The 23,374-nt window shown below is 45.1% G+C and overlaps 1 protein-coding gene across 2 annotated transcripts in view; it reads left to right on the forward strand.

Moving 5' to 3' along the window:
- LOC144592950 (transcriptional activator GLI3-like) overlaps window positions 1-22,993 on the forward strand; it is a 341,472-nt gene extending 318,479 nt beyond the window's left edge. For both annotated transcript variants that reach the window (XM_078398314.1, XM_078398315.1), the window contains 4 exons: window positions 6,267-6,431; window positions 9,020-9,289; window positions 17,243-17,573; window positions 19,404-22,993. In XM_078398314.1, coding sequence (XP_078254440.1) covers window positions 6,267-6,431; window positions 9,020-9,289; window positions 17,243-17,573; window positions 19,404-21,718 — 3,081 coding nt within the window. In that variant the 3' untranslated portion in view covers window positions 21,719-22,993. The remainder of the gene's footprint in view (window positions 1-6,266; window positions 6,432-9,019; window positions 9,290-17,242; window positions 17,574-19,403) is intronic.
- Window positions 22,994-23,374: the final 381 nt, after the last annotated feature.

Below are 23,374 nucleotides of genomic sequence, written 5' to 3' on the forward strand. Positions count from 1 at the left end.
TGATGGAAGTATGCAAAATGATGTAGGAAAATAACTGCAGATGCTGGTACAAATCGAAGGTATCACAAAATGCTGGAGCAACTCAGCAGGTCAGGCAGCATCTCAGTAGAGAAGGAATGGGTGACGTTTCGGGTTGAGACCTTTCTTCTTTGAAGAAGGGTCTCGACCCGAAACGTCACCCGTTCCTACTCTCCTGAGATGCTGCCTGACCCGCTGAGTTACTCCAGCATTTTGTGATGCAAAATTATGTTGGACATAGATAGGGTAGAGAGTCGGAGCCTTTTCCCCCAGTGTAGAAATGTCAAATGCTTCTTGAGGGCACAGATTTAAGGCGAGAGGGAGGGAATTAAAAAGTTTGCAAAGCAAATTTTTTTTTTACACAGAGGATGGTAGGTGCTTGGAACATGCTGCCAGGGGAGATGATGAAAGCAGATATGATAGCTATGTTTAAGAAGCGCTTAAACAGGGACAGGAATAGCCAGGGGTTAGAGGGATACATACCATGTGCAGGCAGAAGGAATTAGTTTAAATTAACATGCTGGTAGACACAAAAAGCTGGAGTAACTCAGCGGGTCAGGCAGCATCTCTGGAGAGAAGGAATGGGTGACGTTTCGTGTCTTGACCCGAAACGTCACCCGTTCCTTCTCTCCAGAGATGCTGCCTGACCCGCTGAGTTACAATAGACAATAGACAATAGGTGCAGGAGTAGGCCATTCGGCCCTTCGAGCCAGCACCACCATTCAATGTGATCATGGCTGATCATTCTCAATCAGTACCCCGTTCCTGCCTTCTCCCCATACCCCCTGACTCCGCTATCCTTAAGAGCTCTATCTAGCTCTCTCTTGAATGCATTCAGAGAATTGGCCTCCACTGCCATCTGAGGCAGAGAATTCCACAGATTCACAACTCTCTGACTGAAAAAGTGTTTCCTCATCTCCTATTAAACTGTATATATTGACTGTTGTTTGCTGTGCCTTTTTAATTTTAACTTAATTTAATGCACTTTATTCCTCGGGATTGTGGGAAACGGTATTTCGATTTTCTGTCTGTGTAAACTAACTGAAAATTGACAATAAATTTGACTTTGACTTTGACTTTTGACTTGACAAAACTGTACGCAATACTCCAGGTGTGGTCTCACCAATGCCCTGTACAACTGCAGCAGAACCTCCCTGCTCCTGTACTCAAATCCCCTCGCTATGAATGCCAATATACCATTCGCTTTCTTCACTGCCTGCTGCACCTGCATGCCTACTTTCAATGTCAATTAAATCATTATTTAATATCCAGTCCACTACGGTGGTGTCGTCTGCCAACTTGCAATTTGAGTTGGATTGCAATTGCTGCACAATGTTTAAGGAATATAGTCACGGGCTGAGAACAGGTCCTTGTGGGGAACCAGTGTTGAGGATCATCGTAGAGGTTGACCCTGCTAGTGTACTGTCAACAGGACAACAGTGCAGGAAATCACAAGTGAGAAGCAAACAGAAATAATGTAGAGAAACATCTCTAAATGTCTCCAGGGCAAATAAACATAGCACAAAAAGTAAGGAAATTTGTGTTTGGTAGATTATTTCTTTGTTGTAACAATGCTTCTTGGCAATAAATCTTTTTCCGTTGGAAAGCCTGTTTATTTCCCTTTTAAACGGTGCCACATTTGTAAGGAACATGCATTTGTGAGATGAGCAGCAGAGCTGAGTATATGGGTTGCGCCCATGAAAAATTGCCAAATCTTCTCTGCCAATGCCAAACAGCTTATTCTGCTGTTGCTATTGACTCTTGTTTTGAGCTTCTGGTACCCCCAGGTGCTGACAATCAGGTGCCTGATTGGCACCTGATTGGCAGCATCTGTGAGCATGGGCCCTGCTACAGTGGTCAGTAGGTGTCTGCTCCAAGAATCGGCATGCCACGTTTGACTGATCTGGATAGGGCCCGTGCGATAGGGCAACTTCAAGCTGGTGTTCCGCAAAACCAAGTTGCGGCATTATTTGGAGTGAGCCCTAGTACCATCTCCAAAGTGAAGGCCAAGTTCCATATAACGGGGGATGTCAGAGACAGGCCGCGAAGTGGGCGTCCCAAGAAGACGACACCCGAAGAAGACCGTTTCCTCACCCTGTCAGCACATAGGAACCGTAGGCTGTCTTCTACAGATTTGCAGTCAAGGTTTGCAGGACGATATGGCCGACGGCTCTCTGCCCAGACAATTCGGAACAGACTGCACGCAGCCGATCTCCGGTCTCATAGGCCTGCCAGGAGGCCTGCCATGACTGCCCTTCACCGTCAGGCCCGTTTGCGCTGGTGTCGGCAACACGTGCACTGGAACCTGAACATGTGGAGGAACGTTATGTTCAGCGATGAGTCCTGATTCTGCCTACGGCAGTTGGATCATAGGGCCAAAGTGTGGAGAAGACGCGGAGAACGCTATGCTGATTGCTGCACCGATAGAGTAACATCTTTTGGTGGAGGCAGTGTGATGGTGTGGGGCGGCATCTCCCTCACTGGAAAAACGAGGCTTGTCATCATTGGAGGCAATCTCAATGCAGAGAGATATCGAGATGAGATTCTGCAACCAGTGGCAATCCCATATCTCCACAGTCTGGGACCGAACTCTATCCTCCAAGATGACAATGCTCGCCCCCACAGAGCAGGGTTTCTCAGAGACTACCTCCAGAATTTGGGAGTGGAGAGGATGGAATGGCCTGCCAGCAGTCCTGACCTCAACCCCATTGAACACTTGTGTGATCAGCTTGGGCTTGCTGTTCGTGCCAGAGTGACCAACACAACCACGTTGGCTGACTTGTGACAAATGCTGGTTGAAGAATGGGATGCCATCCCACAACAGTGTGTGACCAGGCTGGTGACCAGCATGAGGAGGAGGTGCCAGGCTGTTGTGGCTGTGTATGGTTCTTCCACACGATACTGAGGCTCCTGTTTATTAAATGAATAAATTGTTAAATTGCCAATATGTCTTGTTTCTTCAGACTTCAATCATCCAATCCACCAAACAACACCGAACAAGAGTCAATGGCAGAATAAGCTGTTTGGCATTGGCAGAGAAGATTTGGCAGATTTTTCATGGGCGCAACCCACATACTCAGCTCTGCTGCTCATCCCACAAATGCATGTTCCTTACAAATGTGGCACCATTTAAAAGGGAAATAAACAGGCTTTCCAACGGTATAAGATTTATTGCCAAGAAGCATTGTTACAACAAAGAAATAATCTACCAAACACAAATTTCCTTACTTTTTGTGCTATGTTTATTTTTAAGACATTTGATTTGGCATTTGGGCAATGTGATGTCCAACTAGTGCACCAAAAAGGGCTGAAAATCCATTTTCTAAATGAACATCTCCAGACCAGGGCAGCACAGTGGTTCAGCGGTAGAGCTACTGCCTTACGGCGCCAGAGACCCGGGTTCGATCCTTACTCCTCTGTGTGGGGTTTGTACGTTCTCCCTGTGACCTGCGTGGGTTTTCTCCAAGAACTTCGGTTTCCTCTCACACTCCAAAGACGTGCGGGTTTGTAGGTTAATTGGCTGGGCAAATGTAGAAATTGCCCCTGGTGTGTGTAGGGTAGTGTTAGTGCGGTCAGATTGGACTCGGTGGGCCGAAGGGCTTGTTTCCGCACCGTATCTCTAAACTAAACTGAAGAAGGGTCTCGACCCGAAACGTCATCCATTCCTTCTCTCCTGAGATGCTGCTTGACCCGCTGAGTTACTCCAGCATTTTGTGTCTACCTTCGATTTAAACCAGCATCTGCAGTTTTTTTTCCTAAACTAAACTAAATCTCCTTTGCATCAAATGGAGCCAAAAGATACTTGATTAGTGCATGTTCCATTTCTCAAAGAATATGTCCTGACTGGACCACAAAGATAAATGCCCCACCTGGGCAAAATGTTGGCTTGCACCACCCACAAAGAATCCCAGTAAACTTGCTAAGCAATGTGTTCAAACTGTGTTCAAAGCATCATTTTGACCTTACAGTACATTCATTCCCAGTGACCACTGCTTCAATAGATAGCCCCACATCGTAAATGGATGAGGCATGCAAATGTTGGAGCTGTTCCAGGTGTGGTACAATAACATGATCACTCAGCAGGCATACTTAGTCACCCTGGCTTCCTTCTCTCACAAATGAATTCTACACAGAAAATTGAAACAAGTAGGTCCTGAGAAGGGTCTCGACCCGAAACGTCACCCATTTCTTCTCTCCCGAGATGCTGCCTGACCTGCTGAGTTACTCCAGCATTTTGTGAATAGGTCCTTCCATGGGGGCTGCTTGACCTCTGTAAAAATGCAAAATTCTCCAGCATAGCACCACTCCCAACCCTTCTGAATTTGGCGGAAAGTTTCCGCTTTCTTATTTCATTTCCGCCCCTCCCATTTCGCCTCACATTTTTCCGCAAAACAGTCGGTCGGTAATTGCAATTTGTCAACTCTGCCGCCAGAGGTCGCTAGGGGTTCCGCCCTGGAAGTCTCCCCGGAAATGTGGCACCTAGGCTGGGCAAGGCAGCCAATCTCGACCTCATCGGGACTTCCACGGCCAATCGGTGGGTTCGATTTGCAACCTGCGGCTGGGGCTCTGGAACTCCAGCCCAGCTGGAGCCGGCACATCTATCCCCATCGCCGACTTCCTTGGCTGGCTGGATAAATCAGCAAAGCTCTGGAACCAAGAGTGCCAGAAAATCAGTGGTGCAACTGTAATGAGTAAATATTAAATTTGAGTGCAAGATTATATAACTATATTAATTAATTAAAACGGGGTTAAAATATAAAACACAGCAGAAAAGCCAATTACCACCTTTTTGGGCTGATTATCAGTTAATGTGCGAATTTACTTCAACAAGTACTTCCGTATGCTTAGTCAAGTCGCATAGATCAACTCTTTCTTCATAACTTAGTCATACATTTTATGACCATTGTTCTTTTATTCAATACCAAGAGAATTGGGATGTGTAAGGAAAAAGCAAAATAGACAAAACAAAACAAAACAATTTTTTCTTTATGTTTCAATAACCTTTCTATAAATAGCAGAATATACTCATGATAGGCCTGACATTGTACCAGTAGTCCAAGAACCAGACTGTTGGAAATAATAGTCGTTTTTCACACATGAATGTAGCGCAACGCGTACGCGCGTTTGGCGTGCATACCTTTTTTTTTGCTGAAAAATTGCATTATGAATTTTGATGTAAAATTCTGAATTTTGGACATCAAAATTATGAATTTGTAAAATCAAATCTTGGGAGGTCTGGCATAATGACATTAAAAAAAAACCAAGTTATTATTTAAAGTGCACAAGCAACGTTCTTATTGGAAATAATTGTTAGGTTGTTGGAACTGGACCTTCTCCGTGGCCAAACGCAGGATTCAATAATTCAATGTGTGGTTTGTGAATAGTTATATTTGCGTCTTCCATCGGGTAACATTAAGAGAGTTAAATAATTGCCTTAAAAATGAAATGATTGTTGAAAAGTTGCCTTATGAATTTTGATGTAAAATTCTGAATTTTGGACATCAAAATTATGAATTTGTAAAATCAAATGTTGGGAGGTCTGGCATAATGACATAATAAAAAAAAGGTTATTATTTAAAGTGCACGAGCAACGTTCTTATTGGAAATAATTGTTAGGTTGTTGTTCACCAGATTGATCCCTGGGATGGCAGGACTTTCATATGAAGAAAGACTGGATAGACTCAGCTTGTACTCGCTAGAATTTAGAAGACTGAGGGGGGATCTTATTGAAACATATAAAATTCTTAAGGGGTTGGAGAGGCTAGATGCAGGAAGATTGTTCCCGATGTTGGGGAAGTCCAGAACCAGGGGTCACAGCTTAAGGATAAGGAGGAAGTCTTTTAGGACCGAGATGAGAAAACATTTCTACACGCAGAGAGTGGTGAGTCTGTGGAATTCTCTGCCACAGAAGGTAGTTGAGGCCAGTTCATTGGCTATATTTAAGAGGGAGTTAGATGTGGCCCTTGTGGCTAAAGGGATCAGGGGGTATGGAGAGAAGGCAGGTACGGGATACTGAGTTGGATGATCAGCCATGATCATATTGAATGGCGGTGCGTACAGGCTCGAAGGGCCGAATGGCCTACTCCTGCACCTATTTTCTATGTTTCTATGGACCTTCTCCATGGCCAAATGCAGGATTCAAAAATTCAATGTGTGGTTTGTGAATAGTTATATTTGCGTCTTCCATCGGGTAACATGAAGAGAGTTAAATAATTGCAGGTAATGTGGAGCTAATTTGTTTTGTATAGTTTGAAGGCTGTGCAAAGGCCTACTCCAGACTGGAAAACTTGAAAACACACCTGCGGTCCCACACTGGAGAGAAGCCGTACGTCTGTGAACACGAGGGTTGTAACAAAGCGTTCTCTAATGCATCAGATCGGGCAAAGCACCAGAACCGAACTCACTCAAATGAGGTAAGCTGTTTCCTGGCATGCACTGCTGGTTTGGTGCATGTTGGTCAGTTGTCAGTTGATTACTGTACTGATTCAACACACATCAGTGAATCTGTTTTAAACATATTTTTCTCCAATGGAAGCTGGATAGTCTATTTTATTACGCATAATCTTATACACTAAAACTCTCGTTTGTTTGTTTGTTTGTTTGTTTGTTCCTGAACTACAGCCAAAATGGTACACGATAGCATGACAATTTTAGGCCCACCTTACTCACCGTCGTCCCTTTGGTGCCAATGGAAGAAGTTTCATTGGAATCGGTGTTATATTTTTTAAGTTATTCACATTTTAAAGTTTAAATCTATCTCCTAGGGAGGGAGGGATGGGGGGGGGGGGGGGGAGGAAGGGAAGGGGGAGGGAGAATAAGGGGGGTTGAGGGGGATGAAGTGGGGGGGAGGGGAAGGGGGAGGGGGAGTGGAAGGAGGGGGGGAGGGGAGGGGAGGAAGGGGGATGGGAAGGAGGGAAGGGGAGGGGGAGGGGGGAGAGGAAAGGAGGAGGGGGGGAGAAGAGGGTGCTGCACCAATGCAAGAGAGGTTTGGGCCCAACGGGTCCACTTGGTCTAGTTATATATAACGCAAGGCAACTTTGGGTCTATTTGCATGACAACAATATGAGACAATAGGTTCGGAATTTAAGACCAGGAATTTCATCTCCCAGATTCATGGTTCATTGGACTTCTCTATTCAAGGGAGCTTTGGGGGCTGGGTCACAGAATATGTAGACTGTGGAGAAGTGGGAAGGTCAAAGTGGAACGGGTGGGAGAATGGAGTTGCAGCCAAGATCAGATCACCCATGGACTTGTTGGATGGCTGAGCGGACATGAGAGGGTGTAAGACCTGTGATGTAATTAAAGTAAAGGGGGAGATGTGATGTATATATAATGTAAATGCCAGTGCCCCCTTGAGGTCAAGAGCAGAAGCTGGCCAATGGGCTTGTGCCTTGTGACTGAGGTCAGGTGGCCTTCTAGGGCCAATGGGCTTGTGCCTTGTGACTGAGGTCAGGTGACCTTCTAGAAGTTTCCTGGTGAAGGATCAGTAATAAAATCTTCTTACAAGATGTCGGGCGTATATTCATTGTGCTAGCCACAACAGGGTCTTACAGAGGACATTACAAGACCCATTCTTGCTCCTAAATCTGATGTTTACCTTTGGCCAAAGCAATATTAAGAAGAAAGCAATGGATTCCGTTCCCGATCAAGCATCATTTCTTTATACTCATGGCTCTATGTGAAAATTTGAAGTTCAGGCCTCACCTGCGCCCATCATTTCAGATGACGTTCCTGCCGAGCGCCGACGAATTGCTGCAGTTTAAGACGTGCAGCGGTTCAAATGAGGCATTGATGCAAAGCCTAGTTTTCGTTTTCAGATGAAATGAAAGATGGCAGTGGCTTAACTTAAAGTGCAACTGGGATTTTTTCTAATGTGTTAAATACAACTTTTAATTACGCACAGATGCAGTTTAATATATAAAGGAATGTCATATGCTTTTACCCACAGATAATAGAGCAGAGCAAGATAGACCACTCGACCCTAAAAACCGTAGTATGTCATGGCACCATTTTAGTAGGCAGAAACTTGCAGAAACATTTTATAATAAAAATAACAAAAATCTGTGAATTGAGAGATGAGATATATTCTGCATTTTAATGGTATCATCACACATACTGTTCCCCCAAAACACTGATTACACTGCGAGAGGCATAATGGACGGCGGGTTTTGCCTACTAAAATGGCGGACGTTACGCTCCTTTGCGTACTACGCTTCAGTATAGGTGATTTCGATGGAGTGGTTCGTCTTGCTCCTCTAGTATCTTTGCTTTTACCTGCCTTTCATGTTTCTCCACATTATATTTGCACTTTTTATTGGGGGTTGTGATAAGACACCATAGAAACAAGTCTTTATCTCTGTTGCAGAAAGACCTGTTGGTTTGTAGCACCTTTCATCAACCAGCCTTGACCCAAAGGAGTGTCATGGTTGTGAATTTGCAATCCGTAAGCTTTCTGATCATGATAAGATAATATGATGTTTCGAGTCGAGACCCTTCTTCAGACTGATGTCGGCGGGGGGGGGGGGGGGGGGGAGAAAGAAAGGATGTAGTTGGAGACAGGAAGACAGTGGGAGAACTGGGAAGGGGGAGAGGAAAAGAGGGACAGAGGAGCTATCTAAAGTTAGAGAAGTCAATGTTCATACCGCTGGGGTGTAAGCTGCCCAAAAGATATATGAGTTGCTGTTCCTCCAATTGTGTTAATGCATTCAAGAGAGAGCTGGATAGAGCTCTTAAGGATAGCAGAGTCAGGAGGTATGGGGAGAAGGCAGGAACGGGGTACTGATTGAGAATGATCAGCCATGATCACATTGAATGGCAGTGCTGGCTCGAAGGGCCGAATGGCCTCCTCCTGCACCTATTGTCTATTGTCTATTGTCCTGTTGAAATCAGACCTGCCAGTCCAAACATGAAAGAAATTTCACAATATTCCATTTGTTTCTTTGTTGTCTACTTGTTGGAAATGATTCTTCTAATTCCCTTGATGTTCTTTGATGTTTCGTAGAAACCTTACGTGTGTAAGATACCTGGCTGCACAAAGCGCTACACTGATCCCAGTTCCCTCCGAAAACACGTGAAGACAGTTCACGGCCCAGAGGCCCACATTACAAAGAGACAACGTGGAGATATCCACCCAAGACCTCCAGCACCCAGGGATCCAGCCAACAACTCCCAGTCCAAATCACCAGGACATCAGCAGGCTGAGCTGAACAACGCTACCTCAAAGCGCGACGAATGTCAACAAGTTAAAGCCATCAAGAAAGAGAAACCAATGGTATGTCCACATTTTTTTCTCACAAATCAGACAAGTGACTCAGTGTGAAGCATTTCATTTCCAGATTGTTGGCTCTCTTGTCTTGAAAGTTCTCATCGCCCCTGACTGATTGTCGCATGGGTGGAAACAGGTCACTGATGCGCCTTACGTTGACAGAACGTTCTTCAGGTGTGAACACGTAAGTGAACACTTGCAGGCTCCATCAGTCGCAGAAGGGGGGCCGCAGTCCAGGCCAGTTCTGAAATTAATCAATGATGTTGATGATTAGTATTCAGGCACCTTTTCAGCAGTCGATGGGTACATTTGGAGTGAGTCACCTGCTACCCAGAAAGTGGCCTGTATATTCCTACTTCTGTTTAATCAACCAGTTTCCCACGCCAGTATTGATAGCCCCAATCACTACGTGCTTTAATATTGTATATTAATTTATTTTGCAAGATCTTCTGAAAGTTCAAATGCGCCACATCCACTGTTTCTCATCGTCGCACAGCACATTTTCCCCATTACTGATGTCAGGTTCAAACTGTGAAAGACAAATTTAGCAGCAAAACAGTAGGAGATCAGGATGGGCTGCACTGATCCCACTACTCTAACCAGGTAACACAGACCCTTTGTGTCTAAATGGGATTACTGTGGATAGGGTGAGCAGCTTTAAATACCTGGGAGTCCACATCACAGAGGATCTGACATGAACAACACACATTGCCGCACTGGTGGGTAAGGCAAGGCAGCGCCTTTACCACCTTAGACAGCTGAGGAAATTCAGAGTCTCTCTGAGGATCCTTCAGTGCTTCTACTCTGGGGCTGTAGAAAGCATCTTGTCCGGCAACATCTCAATCTGGTTTGGGAACAGCTCTGCCCAGGACAGGAAGGCTCTGCAGAGAGTTGTGCGTTCGGCTGAACGCACCATGGGAACTACACGCGCCCCCCTGCAGGACCTATACATCAGGAGGTGCAGATCCAGAGCCAGCAACATTATAGGGAACCCCTACCACCCCAGCAACGGACTGTTCCAGCTGCTACGGTCAGGCAAACGCCTCCGCTGTCACGCTGTGAAGACGGAGAGGATGAGACGGAGTTTCTTCCCACAGGCCATCAGGACTGTTAACTCTCATATCACCAGGGACCAATTTACTGTATTAATTTATTTTTTGTGTTAACAAAATTTTCTATTCTGTTTTGTAGTTTTAGCACAATCCGCAGGCGTTGCCACTTTCATTTCACTGCACATCTTGTATGTGTATGTGACAAATAAACTTGACTTGACTTGGACTAACTGTTTTCACATGACATTCTGAGAAATTCAAGGAACCACACAGCTGGACTTGCCTCCTCCTCTACTGTGCCTGGTCGATGCTGCTTTTATACAACCAAGGATGGATGGATGGGGAGGGAGCAGTTTTGAAATACTGTTGGAGGGCAGTTTAATGGATGAAGTCAGTGAGTTCTGCATGGGCACAAGAGGTAGCACCAATGCAGTCGTCAATGTAGTGGAGGTAGAGTTCGGGGATGGGGCCAGTGTACGCCCGGAACAGGGATTGTACGACGTACCCTACATAGAGGCAGGCATAGCTTGGGCCCATGCGAGTGCCCATAGCTACGCCTTGGACTTGGAAGAAGTGGGAGGAGTCAAAGGAGAAGTTGTTGAGGGTAAGGACCAGCTCTGCTAGGTGGAGGAGAGTATTGGTAGATGGGAATTGACTGGTTATACATTCCCCTCCCCAAACTACTTCCCTACTGCCACCAACATGGTGACCTATTCTGTAATGGCATTACCTTTTTGAGTCAGAGAGTGATATGGCGTGGAAACAGTCCCTTCGGCTCAACTTGCCCACTCCGGCCAACATGTCCCAGCTACACTAGTCCCACCTGCCCGCGTTTGGTCCATGTCCCTCCAAACCTGTCCTATCCATGTACCTGTCCAACTGTTTCTTAAATGTTGGGATAGTCCCTGCCTCAACTACCTCCTCTGGCAGCTTGTTCCATACACCCACCACCCTTTGTGTGAAATGGTTATCCTTCAGATTCCTATTAAATCTTTTCCCCTTCACCTTAAACCTATGGCCTCTGGTCCTCGATTCACCTACTTTGGACAAGAGACTCTGCATCTACCCAATCTATTCCTCTCGTGATTTTATACATTTTTTGCTTTCTGTTTTCTACATCCTTGAAAGAAGTTATTCACTCCCCTCCTCCATTTCTATCTACTGTTCTACCATTAAGACTGATGCCCTAATTAAGACCCATAGTGAAGTCCGCTACGATTCAGAATGTCAATGAGATCTCTGTCCCAGGATCTCTTCTTGTGCTCTGAAGATATGAGACTGAAGTTGGATGTGTCGAATGCCATGATGGTACAAGCAGGTTTCGAGAATCTGGATCGATGATAGAGAAAAAAAACTTCAACAATGTAGAGTTAAAAACAATGCATTTATTAAAACATCAACATAGCAAAAAGGATCATGCACTTCTGCCCGCCATGGACCCTGGCTTCAGAAGGCTGGGCTGGAGAGCTCGAGGGGTTTGGCACTGTTCCGGATCGTGGTCGTAAGGGTAGTCTTATGAGCTAGCAAACAGCTTACACTTACATAATCAATTTGACAGCTTTTTCCCTTAATTTCCAAGCAGATGTCAGCTACATCGGGAAAAAAAACAGCCAGCCTACCTCATAAAGAGATAAGTTGTGTGGGAAAATAACTGCAGATGCTGGTACAAATCGAAGGTATTTATTCACAAACTGCTGGAGTAACTCAGCAGGTCAGGCAGCATCTAGGAGAGAAGGAATGGGTGACGTTTCGGGTCGAGACCCTCCTTCAGACCCAATCTGAAGAAGGGTTTCGACCCAAAACGTCACCCATTCCTTCTCTCCTAGATGCTGCCTGACCTGCTGAGTTACTCCAGCATTTTGTGATACCTTCATAAAGAGATAAAGTTATTAACAATGTAAAGTTATTTACTGCACTCAGCTTCAAGGAAGTCTAAATCAGCTTCTTTCATGAATAGGTTGTCTCATCCCACTACTTTACAACATGGTTTACAGCTACATTCCTCAAGGCTTTGTGATTTACTTGTTTTTTTATTAAACAAGGTTACTTACTTACTTAGGCTAGGTGCTGTTAGCTGACATTCCATTTCCCGTTGGGACTCCCACTGAGTTACTCCAGCATTTCGTGTGTATCTTTGGTTTAAATCGGCATCAGCAGTTCCTTCCTACACAAACACCATTTCAGTCACAGGCATGTTTTAACCCTTGCGTGACAGATGGGGAGCCTGTCACTGGCGCAAACAAATTCTAGGATCTTGCAGGGAGATAAGATTTAGGAATTGTTCTCAGAAGCCAGAAAGGTAGGAAATAAATGTCAACATGAACAGTTTTACATGAACTGAGGAGAACAGTTAACGATGGCACAGAAGATCGACATCTTGGAACAAAATAGGGAAATGGGTTGGGAAGGTCGGGAGGAAGGACAGTCTTGAAACTGGTGAGTTTTTCAAACATTTCTCAGGGGTAAATCAGGCAAAACTCCAATGTTCAACCCTGGCAGCACCTACATCCAGTCAACTTTAAAAAAGGAAGAGAGAGGAAACAAGGAACTTGACAAAAAAGATACAACTTTAGTTGCACTGCTAAATTTGTGAAGTCTTTATTTTATTTGTGGCCTCAGGGCTAATACCCCTGTGGGTATTAATTAGGTCACTTGAATGGAAGTTCGGGTCTTTTGAAGGGTTCCTTCCCATTCCCATAACCAGAAATGCTTGTTAGAGTAAAACATAAAGACTGTACATTCAATAGACGATAGACAATAGGTGCAGGAGGAGGCCATTCGGGCCTTCGATCAATGTGATCATGGCTGATCATTCACAATCAGTACCCCCGTTCCTGCCTTCTCCCCATACCCCCTGACTCCACCATCATTAAGAGCTCTATCTAGCTCTCTCTTGAAAGCATCCAGAGAATTGGCCTCCACTGCCTTCATTCAAAATTAGATCTCGTGGGGTGAAATACCCCCAGTTTGTGACTCGTGTCACAAGCCCACCCACCTCCAGCACTTACAGAACGAACAGCAGTGGGGTGGCAGCTAAACTGAGATTCCCCCTCTCTGCTGTGGCAAGCTGGCATCAGAGGTGCAAAGAGCAATGCATGGCGATTCTGCTAATGAGTACATTCGCATTTGGTTGTGGCAAATTTGGGACTGCAGATTGGCCAAAATTAACTTCTGGAGCTTGGAATTACAGGGGATATGCAGCTTCTAACAAGGCCCACGGCTTATATTCACTGGGATTTGGAAGGATGAGAGGGGATCGTATAGAAACATATAAAATTCTTAAGGGATTGAACAGGCCAGATGCAGGAAAAATGTTCCCGATGTTGGGGGAGTCCAGAACCAGAGGTCACAGTTTAAGAATAAGGGGTAGGCCATTTAGGGCTGAGATGAAGAAAAACTTTTTCACCCAGAGAGTTGTGAATCTGTGGAATTCACTGCCACAGAAGGCAGTGGAGGCCAATTCACTGGATGTTTTCAAGAGAGAGTTCAATTTAGTTCTTAAGGCTAACGGAATCAAGGTATATGGGGGAAAAAGCAGAAACAGGGTACTGATTCTGGATGATCAGCCATGATCATATTGAATGGCGGTGCTGGCTCGAAGGGCCGAATGGCCTACTCCCGCACCTACTTTCTATGTTTCTATGACCAGTGCCTCAGATTCACAGGCAGTGGCCCTTATAGGATCAGGCCTTTGATCTAAGAACAATCAGCCCTCAATTCTCCTATTAAGACCTTTTCCATGGCTCAAGTTCCACATTGATTTGGAACCTCATAAGCCTGATGGAATTTCACACAAGTGACATCGATGTCCATTGATGCCATATGTCCAGCAGTATTTGTTAAGCTGAATGGTCGGAGGGTCAAAATGGAATTTTTGGAAGTGCACTATGCATGCACATGCTTTAGATAACATTAACAAACTGTATGCAGCACTTAAAATACTGTGCAGTGTGAGAAATGTTCATATTCTCTGCATTTAATGATTCTTCTGTTTTAAAAAAAAATGCACATGCACAAATTCAAAGTGGTCGGTGCATTATTGCTGATCAAATTGCAAACTCCAACACATTACTGCTGCAAACGTATCATTGATTTCTGTGGTGTGTAAAATCAGGTTGGGTTTCTGACTAGAACACTAGACTTTCTCACGTGGACTGGAACAAACTCAGAGCATGCACTATTGATTTTTAGTATGAATCCAAAATGTAATGCACTGTGCAAATGATTCAAATGGTGCAAATAGTTTTTACAGTCAAAATCGCGTTTGCCTGGTTGCAAATGAAATGTACTGATCCATTATTTTGACTAACTCAGTCCTAGAATTAACTGCTTCTAACTGAACGTAACTGACTGTTCTCTTTCTTGTTTTCACTAACCTGCTGACATTACTGTCTGATGCTTTCTTGTTCTGTCTTCCTAAGGACAGTGGGTAATAAGGTGAGATTTTATTGCCTGAATTCTTCCTCCGTTGTTGGAACAATTTTGTGTTAATACTTTGTGAAGGCATTGAGCTGTGCGTACGGGGGTCTGTGGTATGTAGCCACCCCTGATGTCCAAATACGTACAGGTATGTAGGTTAATTGGCTGGGCAAAATGTTTTTTTTTAAATTGTCCCTAGTGTGTGTAGGATAGTGTTAGTGTGCGGCGATTGCTGGGCGGCGCGGACCCGGTGGGCCGAAGGGCCTGTTTCCGCGCTGTATCTCTAAATCTAAATCTAAATGTCCCTTTCGAAAATGATATCAGGCCATTTGCCGAGAGGATAGTTAAAATTGTTCAGTTATGGATAAATCAGGTTTCGTTACCTGTTCGACACACTTTCAGCTGAGTGTCTGCCTCCAGTGCTGAAAAGCTACAAATTCCCCGATACATTTTGGGGACTCGTCCAATTATAACTTTATTTCTTTTTAATAACTAATATGACTGAAGAAAGAATAAGCAAAGAATGTTTCAAAGATAAAATGTTTGCTTTAAAAAAAAACAGGGTGCTTATTGCCAGGGTGATTTTGTTTGCTCTATCCCTCTACCAATTTATTATTGTCTAATTTTGTGACTTTTATCGTTCTTTATATTCACATGACCTTAAAAAATTTCTTTGCCCATAAATTCCTGTAGTTTAATTCCAAGCCATATAATATCTACAGAAGCCCGTTCCTTTGCAACTACTGATTGACTTGTAGACTTGCTGTTTTTGATTTAAATCCTCCAGTTAGTGAACTGCAGCACAATTTGGCAAGCTTTCATTCAATAGACAATTGACAATAGGTGCAGGAGTAGGCCATTCGGCCCTTCGGGGCCAGCACCGCCATTCACCGTGATCATGGATGATCATCCACACTCAGTAACCCCGTTCCTGCCTTACTATTATTTCAGGATAGATCCCTTTACATTTCCTTGTCGTAAGTAATTCTTTCCCAGTCAAATCCTCAAGCTTTCTATTCCGACACTGAAACCAGTCACACAGCAGTTCTCTGGAAATTCCCTGCTTTTGAGTTTCAGAACAATGTACAGGAGAGCAGGCAATGCATGCTTGTAGTGCCATCTTGTAGTGTCATTCAGTTGTGGCGGGTGTGTACAGGTGTGTAATCCTCCTGCTTGTTGTTAAACGACTCTAATTTCTTGCTTTCTTTCAAATAGTTCGAAGAAAGAAATCAGACCGTTATAGAAACATAGAAAATAGGTGCAGCAGGCGACCATTCAGCCCTTTGAGCCAGCACCCCCATTCACTGTGATCATGGCTGATCGTCCACAATCAATAACCCGTGCCTGCCTTCTCCCCATATCCCTTGATTCCACTAGCCCCTAGAGCTTTATCTAACTCTCTCTTAAATCCATCCAGTGATTTGGCTTCCACTGCCCTCTGTGGCAGAGAATTCCACAAATTCACAACTTTCTGGGTGAAATAGTTCCTTCTCACCTCAGTTTTAAATGGCCTCCCCTTGATTCTAAGACTGTGGCCCCTGGTTCTGGACTCCCCCAACATTGGGAACATTTTTCCTGCGTCTAGCTTGTCCAGTCCTTTTATAATTTTACACGTCTCTATAAGATCCCCTCTCATCCTTCTAAACTCCAGTGAATACAAGCCTAGTCTTTTCAATCTTTCCTTGCATGACAGTCCCGTCATCCCAGGGATCAATCTCTGGGATGATATTCACAAAATGCTGGAGTAACTCAGCGGGTCAGGCAGCATCTCAGGAGAGAAGGAATGGGTGACGTTTCGGGTCGAGACCCTTCTTCAGACTGATGTCAGGAGGGCGGGACAAAGGAAGGATATAGGTGGAGACAGGAAGACAGTGGGAGATCTGGGAAGGTGGAGGGGAAGAGAAGGACAGAGGAACTATCTAAAGTTGGAGAAGTCAATGTTCATACCGCTGGGCTGCAAGCTGCCCAGGCGAAATATGATATACTGGGTTATTAATGATATACTGGCATTAGGGGCGGCACGGTGGCGCAGCGGTAGAGTTGCCGCCTTACAGCAAATGCAGCGCCGGAGACTCAGGTTCGATCCTGACTACGGGCGCTGTCTGTATAGAGTTTGTACGTTCTCCCCGTGACCTGCGTGGGTTTTCTCCGAGATCTTCGGTTTCCTCCCACACTCCAAAGACGTGCAGGTTTGTATGTTAATTGGCTGGGTAAATGTAAAAATTGTCCCTGGTGTGTGTAGGATAGTGTTAAATGTGCGGGGATCGCTGGGCGGCGCGGACTTGGTGGGCCGAAAGGGCCTGTTTCCGCGCTGTAGAATCTAAATCTAAAAAATAAAAAATAAAAAAAATAAAAAAATTGTTCAAAAAGGAGAATTTCACCAGAAGATTGTAAGGTGTAGTTTTGTGTTGCTTTCACGGTGTGATTGGACCCACTGGCGCGCTGCGAGCTAAAGTATTGAGCCATTTCCTCCTCTCCCCTCCTGCAGACATCTCAGCCAAGCCCTAGTGGTCAGTCTACGTGCAGCAGTGAACCATCCCCCTTCAGCGACCACTCCAACAGTGGGATCGAGCTTCATCTGAACAGCGGGGGCAGCGTGGGAGATCTCAGTGCCACCGACGAGACACCGATCATGGACTCTACCGTTTCCACAGCAACCACAGCATTGGGCCTGCAGGCCAGAAGGAATTTGACAGGGACCAGGTGGATGGAGCAGCTAAAGGTGGAGAGGTTGAAACAAGTCAATGGATTCCTTCCCAGAGTCAACACTGTGCCAGCAACCAAAAACATAATATCTTTGCCTCCTCTTCCAGGAAGTGGTAAGGAAAACAAAACGCGCACAAGTGCATTTATTTATTTCTTCAAACTGCCGAGAAGAGAGCCACATCTGGATAAAATGAATGTCAAGCTGGAAAGGGTACAGAGAAGATTTACAAGGATGTTTATTCACAAAGTGCTGGAGTAACTCAGCAGGTCGGGCAGCATCTCGGGAGAGAAGGAATGGGTGACGTTTCGGGTCGAGGCCCTTCTGAAGATCAGTCTGAAGAAGGGTCTCGACCCGAAACGTCACCCATTCCTTCTCTCCCGAGATGCTTCCCGACCTGCTGAGTTACTCCAGCACTTTGTGAATAAATACCGTTGATTTGTACCAGCATCTGCAGTTATTTTCTTATTTACAAGGATGTGGCCAGGTCTGAGCTATTGGGAGAGGTTGAGTAGGCTGGGATGCTTATTCCTTGGAGTGCAGGAGGATGAGGGGGTAACCTTATAGAGGTGTATAAGATCATGAAAGGAGTAGATCGGGTAGATGCACAGAGTCTCTTGCCCAGATTAGGTGAATCGAGGACCAGAAGACATTGGTTTAAGGTGAAGGGGAAAAAACTGAATAAGAATCTGAGGGGTAACGTTTTCACACAAAGGGTGGTGGGTGTGTGGAACAAGCTGCCAGAGGAGGTAGTTGAAGCAGGGACTCTCCCAACATTTAAGAAACAGTTAGACAGGTACATGGATAGGACAGGTTTGGAGGGATGTGGGCCAAACACAGGCAGGTGGGATGAGTGTAGCTGGCACATGTTGGTCGGTGTGGAAAAGTTGGGCCGAAGGGCCTGCTTTCAAGCTGTACGACTCCATGACCAAAATCAGGGAATGTTAATTAAGTTAAAAATTTAAACCTCTAGAGGCAGGGAGGAAGAACGTGTTTTCTGGAAAAGGAAGATTTTTCCCCTTGATTAAAACTGGAAATTAGTACTTATTTGATTCAATTTCTATATCACTTTAATGTAAGAACAAAAATCAATAACAATAAAGGAATTCCCGAACATTGTACCAAGTGCGTAAGAATGTATCAGGGTCGACAGACAAAAATTATATTATCGAGTCATTGTCATTTTGCTATTTTTAAAACAATAGCCATTGCAGCCTAATGTGAACCTGGGCCCCTGGTTCAATTATAACCTAGATCAGCAGAGTAAATGGCCTAGGAATTTTATATAACAGCACAGTGCTTTAACACAGCCCACAGAATTTGCCAAATTGCACCCGACTCAGTTGTGTACACTGCTATAGAGGGCGTGCAGCGTAGGTTTACTAGGTTAATTCCAGGAATGGCGGGACTGTCATATGTTGAAAGACTGGAGCGACTAGGCTTGTATACACTGGAATTTAGAAGGATGAGAGGGAATCTTATCGAAACATATAAGATTATTAAGGGGTTGGACACATTAGAGGCAGGAAACATGTTCCCAATGTTGGGGGAGTCCAGAACAAGGGGCCACAGTTTAAGAATAAGGGGTAGGCCTTTTAGAACGGAGATGAGGAAAAACTTTTTCAGTCAGAGAGTTGTGAATCTGTGGAATTCTCTGCCTCAGAAGGCAGTGGAGGCCAATTCTCTGAATGCATTCAAGAAAGAGCTAGATAGAGCTCTTAAGGATAGCGGAGTCAGGGGGGTATGGGGAGAAGGCAGGAACGGGGTACTGATTGAGAATGATCAGCCATGATCACATTGAATGACGGTGCTGGCTCGAAGGGCCGAATGGCCTACTCCTGCACCTACGAACTGTGCTTTGAAGCCTCTTCTGTATTGTGCGTAAATGAACTGTAAAACCGTTTCAAGTTATAACTGCTAATTAAAATCTCCCACTTAAACGCAGGCTCTCAGCTGGACAGCTCTAGTGTTGGAGGTTCCATGACTATACTGCCAAACAGAAATGAACTTTCAAATGCGAACGTCACGACATTAAATAAGCTGAACGAGAGACGTGACAGCACCACTAGTACCATTAGCTCTGCGTACATGAGCAGCCACCGGTCTTCTGGCATCTCACCATACCTTTCAAGTAGAAGGTCCAGTGAGATGTCCCAGGCTGAAGGCCGACTGCACAACCTGAGCGTTGCCGACTCGTACGATCCCATCTCAACAGATGCATCAAGGCGATCAAGTGATGCCAGCCAATGCGGTGGGCCGCCTGGACTACTGAGCCTGACTCCAGCACAGCATTATCGGCTGAAAGCTAAATATGCAGCAGCCACAGGTGGACCTCCACCAACTCCACTGCCCAACATGGAGCGGATGAGTTTAAAGGCAAGGATGGCCCTGCTGGGTGACTACAGAGACGCGGAAATATTTTCCCTGCCTCAAATAAATGTCTCTCGGAGGTGCAGTGATGGGGCATACAATGCGTTTGGCAGGAGGCCTCTGCTACCTAATGATGTGCCAGGCAATGGAATAAGAAGAGCCAGTGATCCAGTGGGGACGGTCGGAGAATCATTCTCTGCACACCCAGTGCACCGTTATAACAGTCTTAACATTATTAATCCTGCCTCTGTGCCTCCCTCGATGGAGAGGCACAACTTCAGCTTTCAGAACTACGCCCGCTCTGATGGGAACCTCCATCGGAGCGTCTACTCCCCTTGTCCTCCGAGTATCAGTGAGAATGCTGTTCAGGAGACCATCGCTATGGAGACCTATGGCCACATTGATGAGGATATCTTGCCGGACGATGTGGTCCAGTACATGAGCTCGCAAGGCAATGAACTAAGCTGCCGCCTGCAAAATGAAGTAAACATGCCCAGTCGGGACATGTACGACCATCTGCCAAACGCGCCATTAAGTGAAATGCAGCAAGATCACATAGTCGCCATGCCTTCTTGTGACCAGTCCCAGTCTGCTGGCCAGCAGGTGAATCCCGAGACCAATAAGGATGACCTGCCAATTCAATGGAACGAAGTTAGCTCAGGAAGCATCGACATGTTACCTCAAAGGCAGAAATACAGGCAGCGAGCTGGTGTGCCACAGAGTCGGGCGCTCGGGCTGTTTGCCGGCACGACTAATCCCCAACAAAACCCTCCAACGGTTCACCAAAGTGCATTTGCTTGTCAGCCGAACGGGTATCAGCAGTGCATGGAAGTGGCCCAGAGCGTCCAACGAAACAATAAAATTCCAGGTCCCCAAACGAACAAAAGTCATCAGCAGAACCCGAACCCCAACAGGCAGACGTTCATCCCCGCAACTGGGGAGTTCCCTTACGTTGCGAATGTACCAACCCGAGAGTTGGAGTCAGCCAACGTACAAGGCCAAGACGGATCGCAATATCCTCCATTCGTGTCACGGCATCCAGCTGCAAAGGTGACCAACGGGATGCAGAACCGAAACATGATGGTGCAGAATTTCAACCAGTGTCAGCAAGCTGCCAGTCAGCAAACGATGGAAGGGTTACTTTTCCACTGTGTGAATGGCTCTGCTCAAGCAAGCATCGGTGATTCGGGCGTTCTGGGATTTAGCAACCAACCACCTCAAGCTGCTGTGTTTCCCGGGCTCCAAGGTTCCCAGCAGGTTTCTCACAGTTCAGGAAATCAACAGCTTGGCTTACATTCGCCGAAAGGTCATCAAATGTACACGAACAGGCAGCCAAGTCTACCGCCGAACCGAGTTACCCACCAGCAAAGCAGTTTAGGTAACCTTAACCAAATTTACCGCATGACCAGTATTAAGACAGAGGTACAAGACCTGCCACAGACCCTGAACAGTTCATGCTCCAACGTGCAGCACTACATTCGGCAAGGTTACAACCAAAACTCTACCTTCAGACAGCAAGCCAGGAAAAATGTCAAGTTCACTGGTCAGGAGACTAACTTCCAGCAGACTGGCCATCGCAAGTCGACGGAGCTAATTTCTCCAGGTTCCAATCAAGTGACTAGCACTGTTGGTGGCAATAGCCTAGACGCTGTACAGATTGATTTCGATGCCATCCTCGACGATGAAGACCACCGCAGTTTAATTTCAGGAGCCCTGAGTCCAAGCATTCTGCAAAACTTCTCCCAGACTTCTTCCCATCTCCACAGCCCACGCACGTCTCTCACGTTTCATAGCATGCCCCTGAGCACCACAAACATGGCCATTGGGGATATGACCTCCTTGCTGACTTCACTGGCAGAAGAAAGTAAATTCTTAACAGTTATGCCATAAAGGTCCAGACATTGGGCAGGTTGTTTTTTCTCCTTTAGCCACCTATGTACGTTTTAAGCAATTTCGCCCCAACAAAGGGATGGATGCATTCTACTAAACCCCCCCCCCCCCCGACGTGGGATTAAAGGTGTCCCTTTTGTGCCATGCTTGGGAGAATATGTCTTCCACTGCAGTGACAGATTTAAATTGAACATACAGTCAGTATTTTAAGTTAGTGTTTGTTTCTTTTTCACTTTGTTTACTGAATGAAGAGCTGCGGTAAATGTTTCATGTGCATGTTTAGAACACTAAATAAGGCCAAACGTAAGCACTGTTGCCCGGTAGTTATTGTAATGACAAGTTTTGTGCGTTTCGTGTGATGTCGACTTTTCAACAAGCGACATTTGACACGAGGGATAATGTTTAATGAGTGACTGACTGTCCTTGTGAAACTATTGACAAATATGATTGGTTTCACAATCGAAACCGAGAGAAGTCGTTTGCTCAGGTAGGTCGTATTGATATTTCTGCTCTGTTGACCTACAGAAGAACTAAACGTGATGTGGAGGTTTTACACATCAGGATGCTTGAACAGCTTTCATTGACTGTTGAATGGAATACTTGTACTGTTTTATATGTTTTTGTTTAACTTTTTTTTGTTTTGCCAAGAAAGCCATATGGAGACCAGTACTAGTTGTAGAATGTTTAGTTTAGTGTTTGTTTAGATCTGTAGTACTGTATGCATTTCTAAAGTAGATGTGATAATCGTAGCAAAGCATAGTAAACTAGAACATATTGGTTGTGCTTGACACAAAGCAGCATGATATTTGCTGGATGTTGATAAGGTACTGTATGTGCCTTATTTCTTGTGTCAGTTTTACACATCGGGACCAACAATTCTGCCAAATCTTGGACTTGATGCTTGATGTTAAGCCATTAGTACTTTATTGTTTAGTATTTCCGGTTTGAGATATCACATTGGCAGTTTAGGACTCGTGCTTTAAAGCTTATTGTCTATCTGATTTTTTTTAAAACCGTTGCCATTGTAGTTTATCTTGTAAAATACACACTGTACTCTCAATATTTTTCAGTATTGAAAGCAATGATGAAATGTAATCCTTCTAATGTAAATACCTTCACGTAGAATTAGAATGGCCGTACTGAATTTCATTGGTGTTTGGCACTTTAAGCTCCACCAAGACGTCATGCGGGTTTCCCTCAAACTCAACTCTGTAGCAGTGTATGTAAACATTGTAATTTTTCGCTTTCAGAACTACTTAGTGGTTGTGCAACAAAGGAACAAAAGTTTGTACAATTTTAATAAACCTCTCATTCTTAGCTTTTTGTCATGTCGTCTTCTTCTTGCCATCTGCACATTTCGATTTTGATTTCCGCATTGGAATGGCGGGACTGTCATACGTTGAAAGGCTGGAGCGACCGGGCTTGTATACACTGGAATTTAGAAGGTATGAGAGAGGAGATCTTATCGAAACGTATAAGATTATTAAGGGGTTGGACACGTTAGAGGCAGGAAACATGTCCCCAATGTTGGGGGAGTCCAGAACAAGGGGCCACAGTTTAAGAATAAGGGGTAGGCCATTTAGAAACGGAGACGAGGAAAAACTTTTTCAGTCAGAGAGTTGTGAATCTGTGGAATTCTCTGCCTCAGAGGGCAGT

Source organism: Rhinoraja longicauda, chromosome 4 (assembly GCF_053455715.1).
Source record: "Rhinoraja longicauda isolate Sanriku21f chromosome 4, sRhiLon1.1, whole genome shotgun sequence".
NCBI lineage: Eukaryota > Metazoa > Chordata > Chondrichthyes > Rajiformes > Arhynchobatidae > Rhinoraja > Rhinoraja longicauda.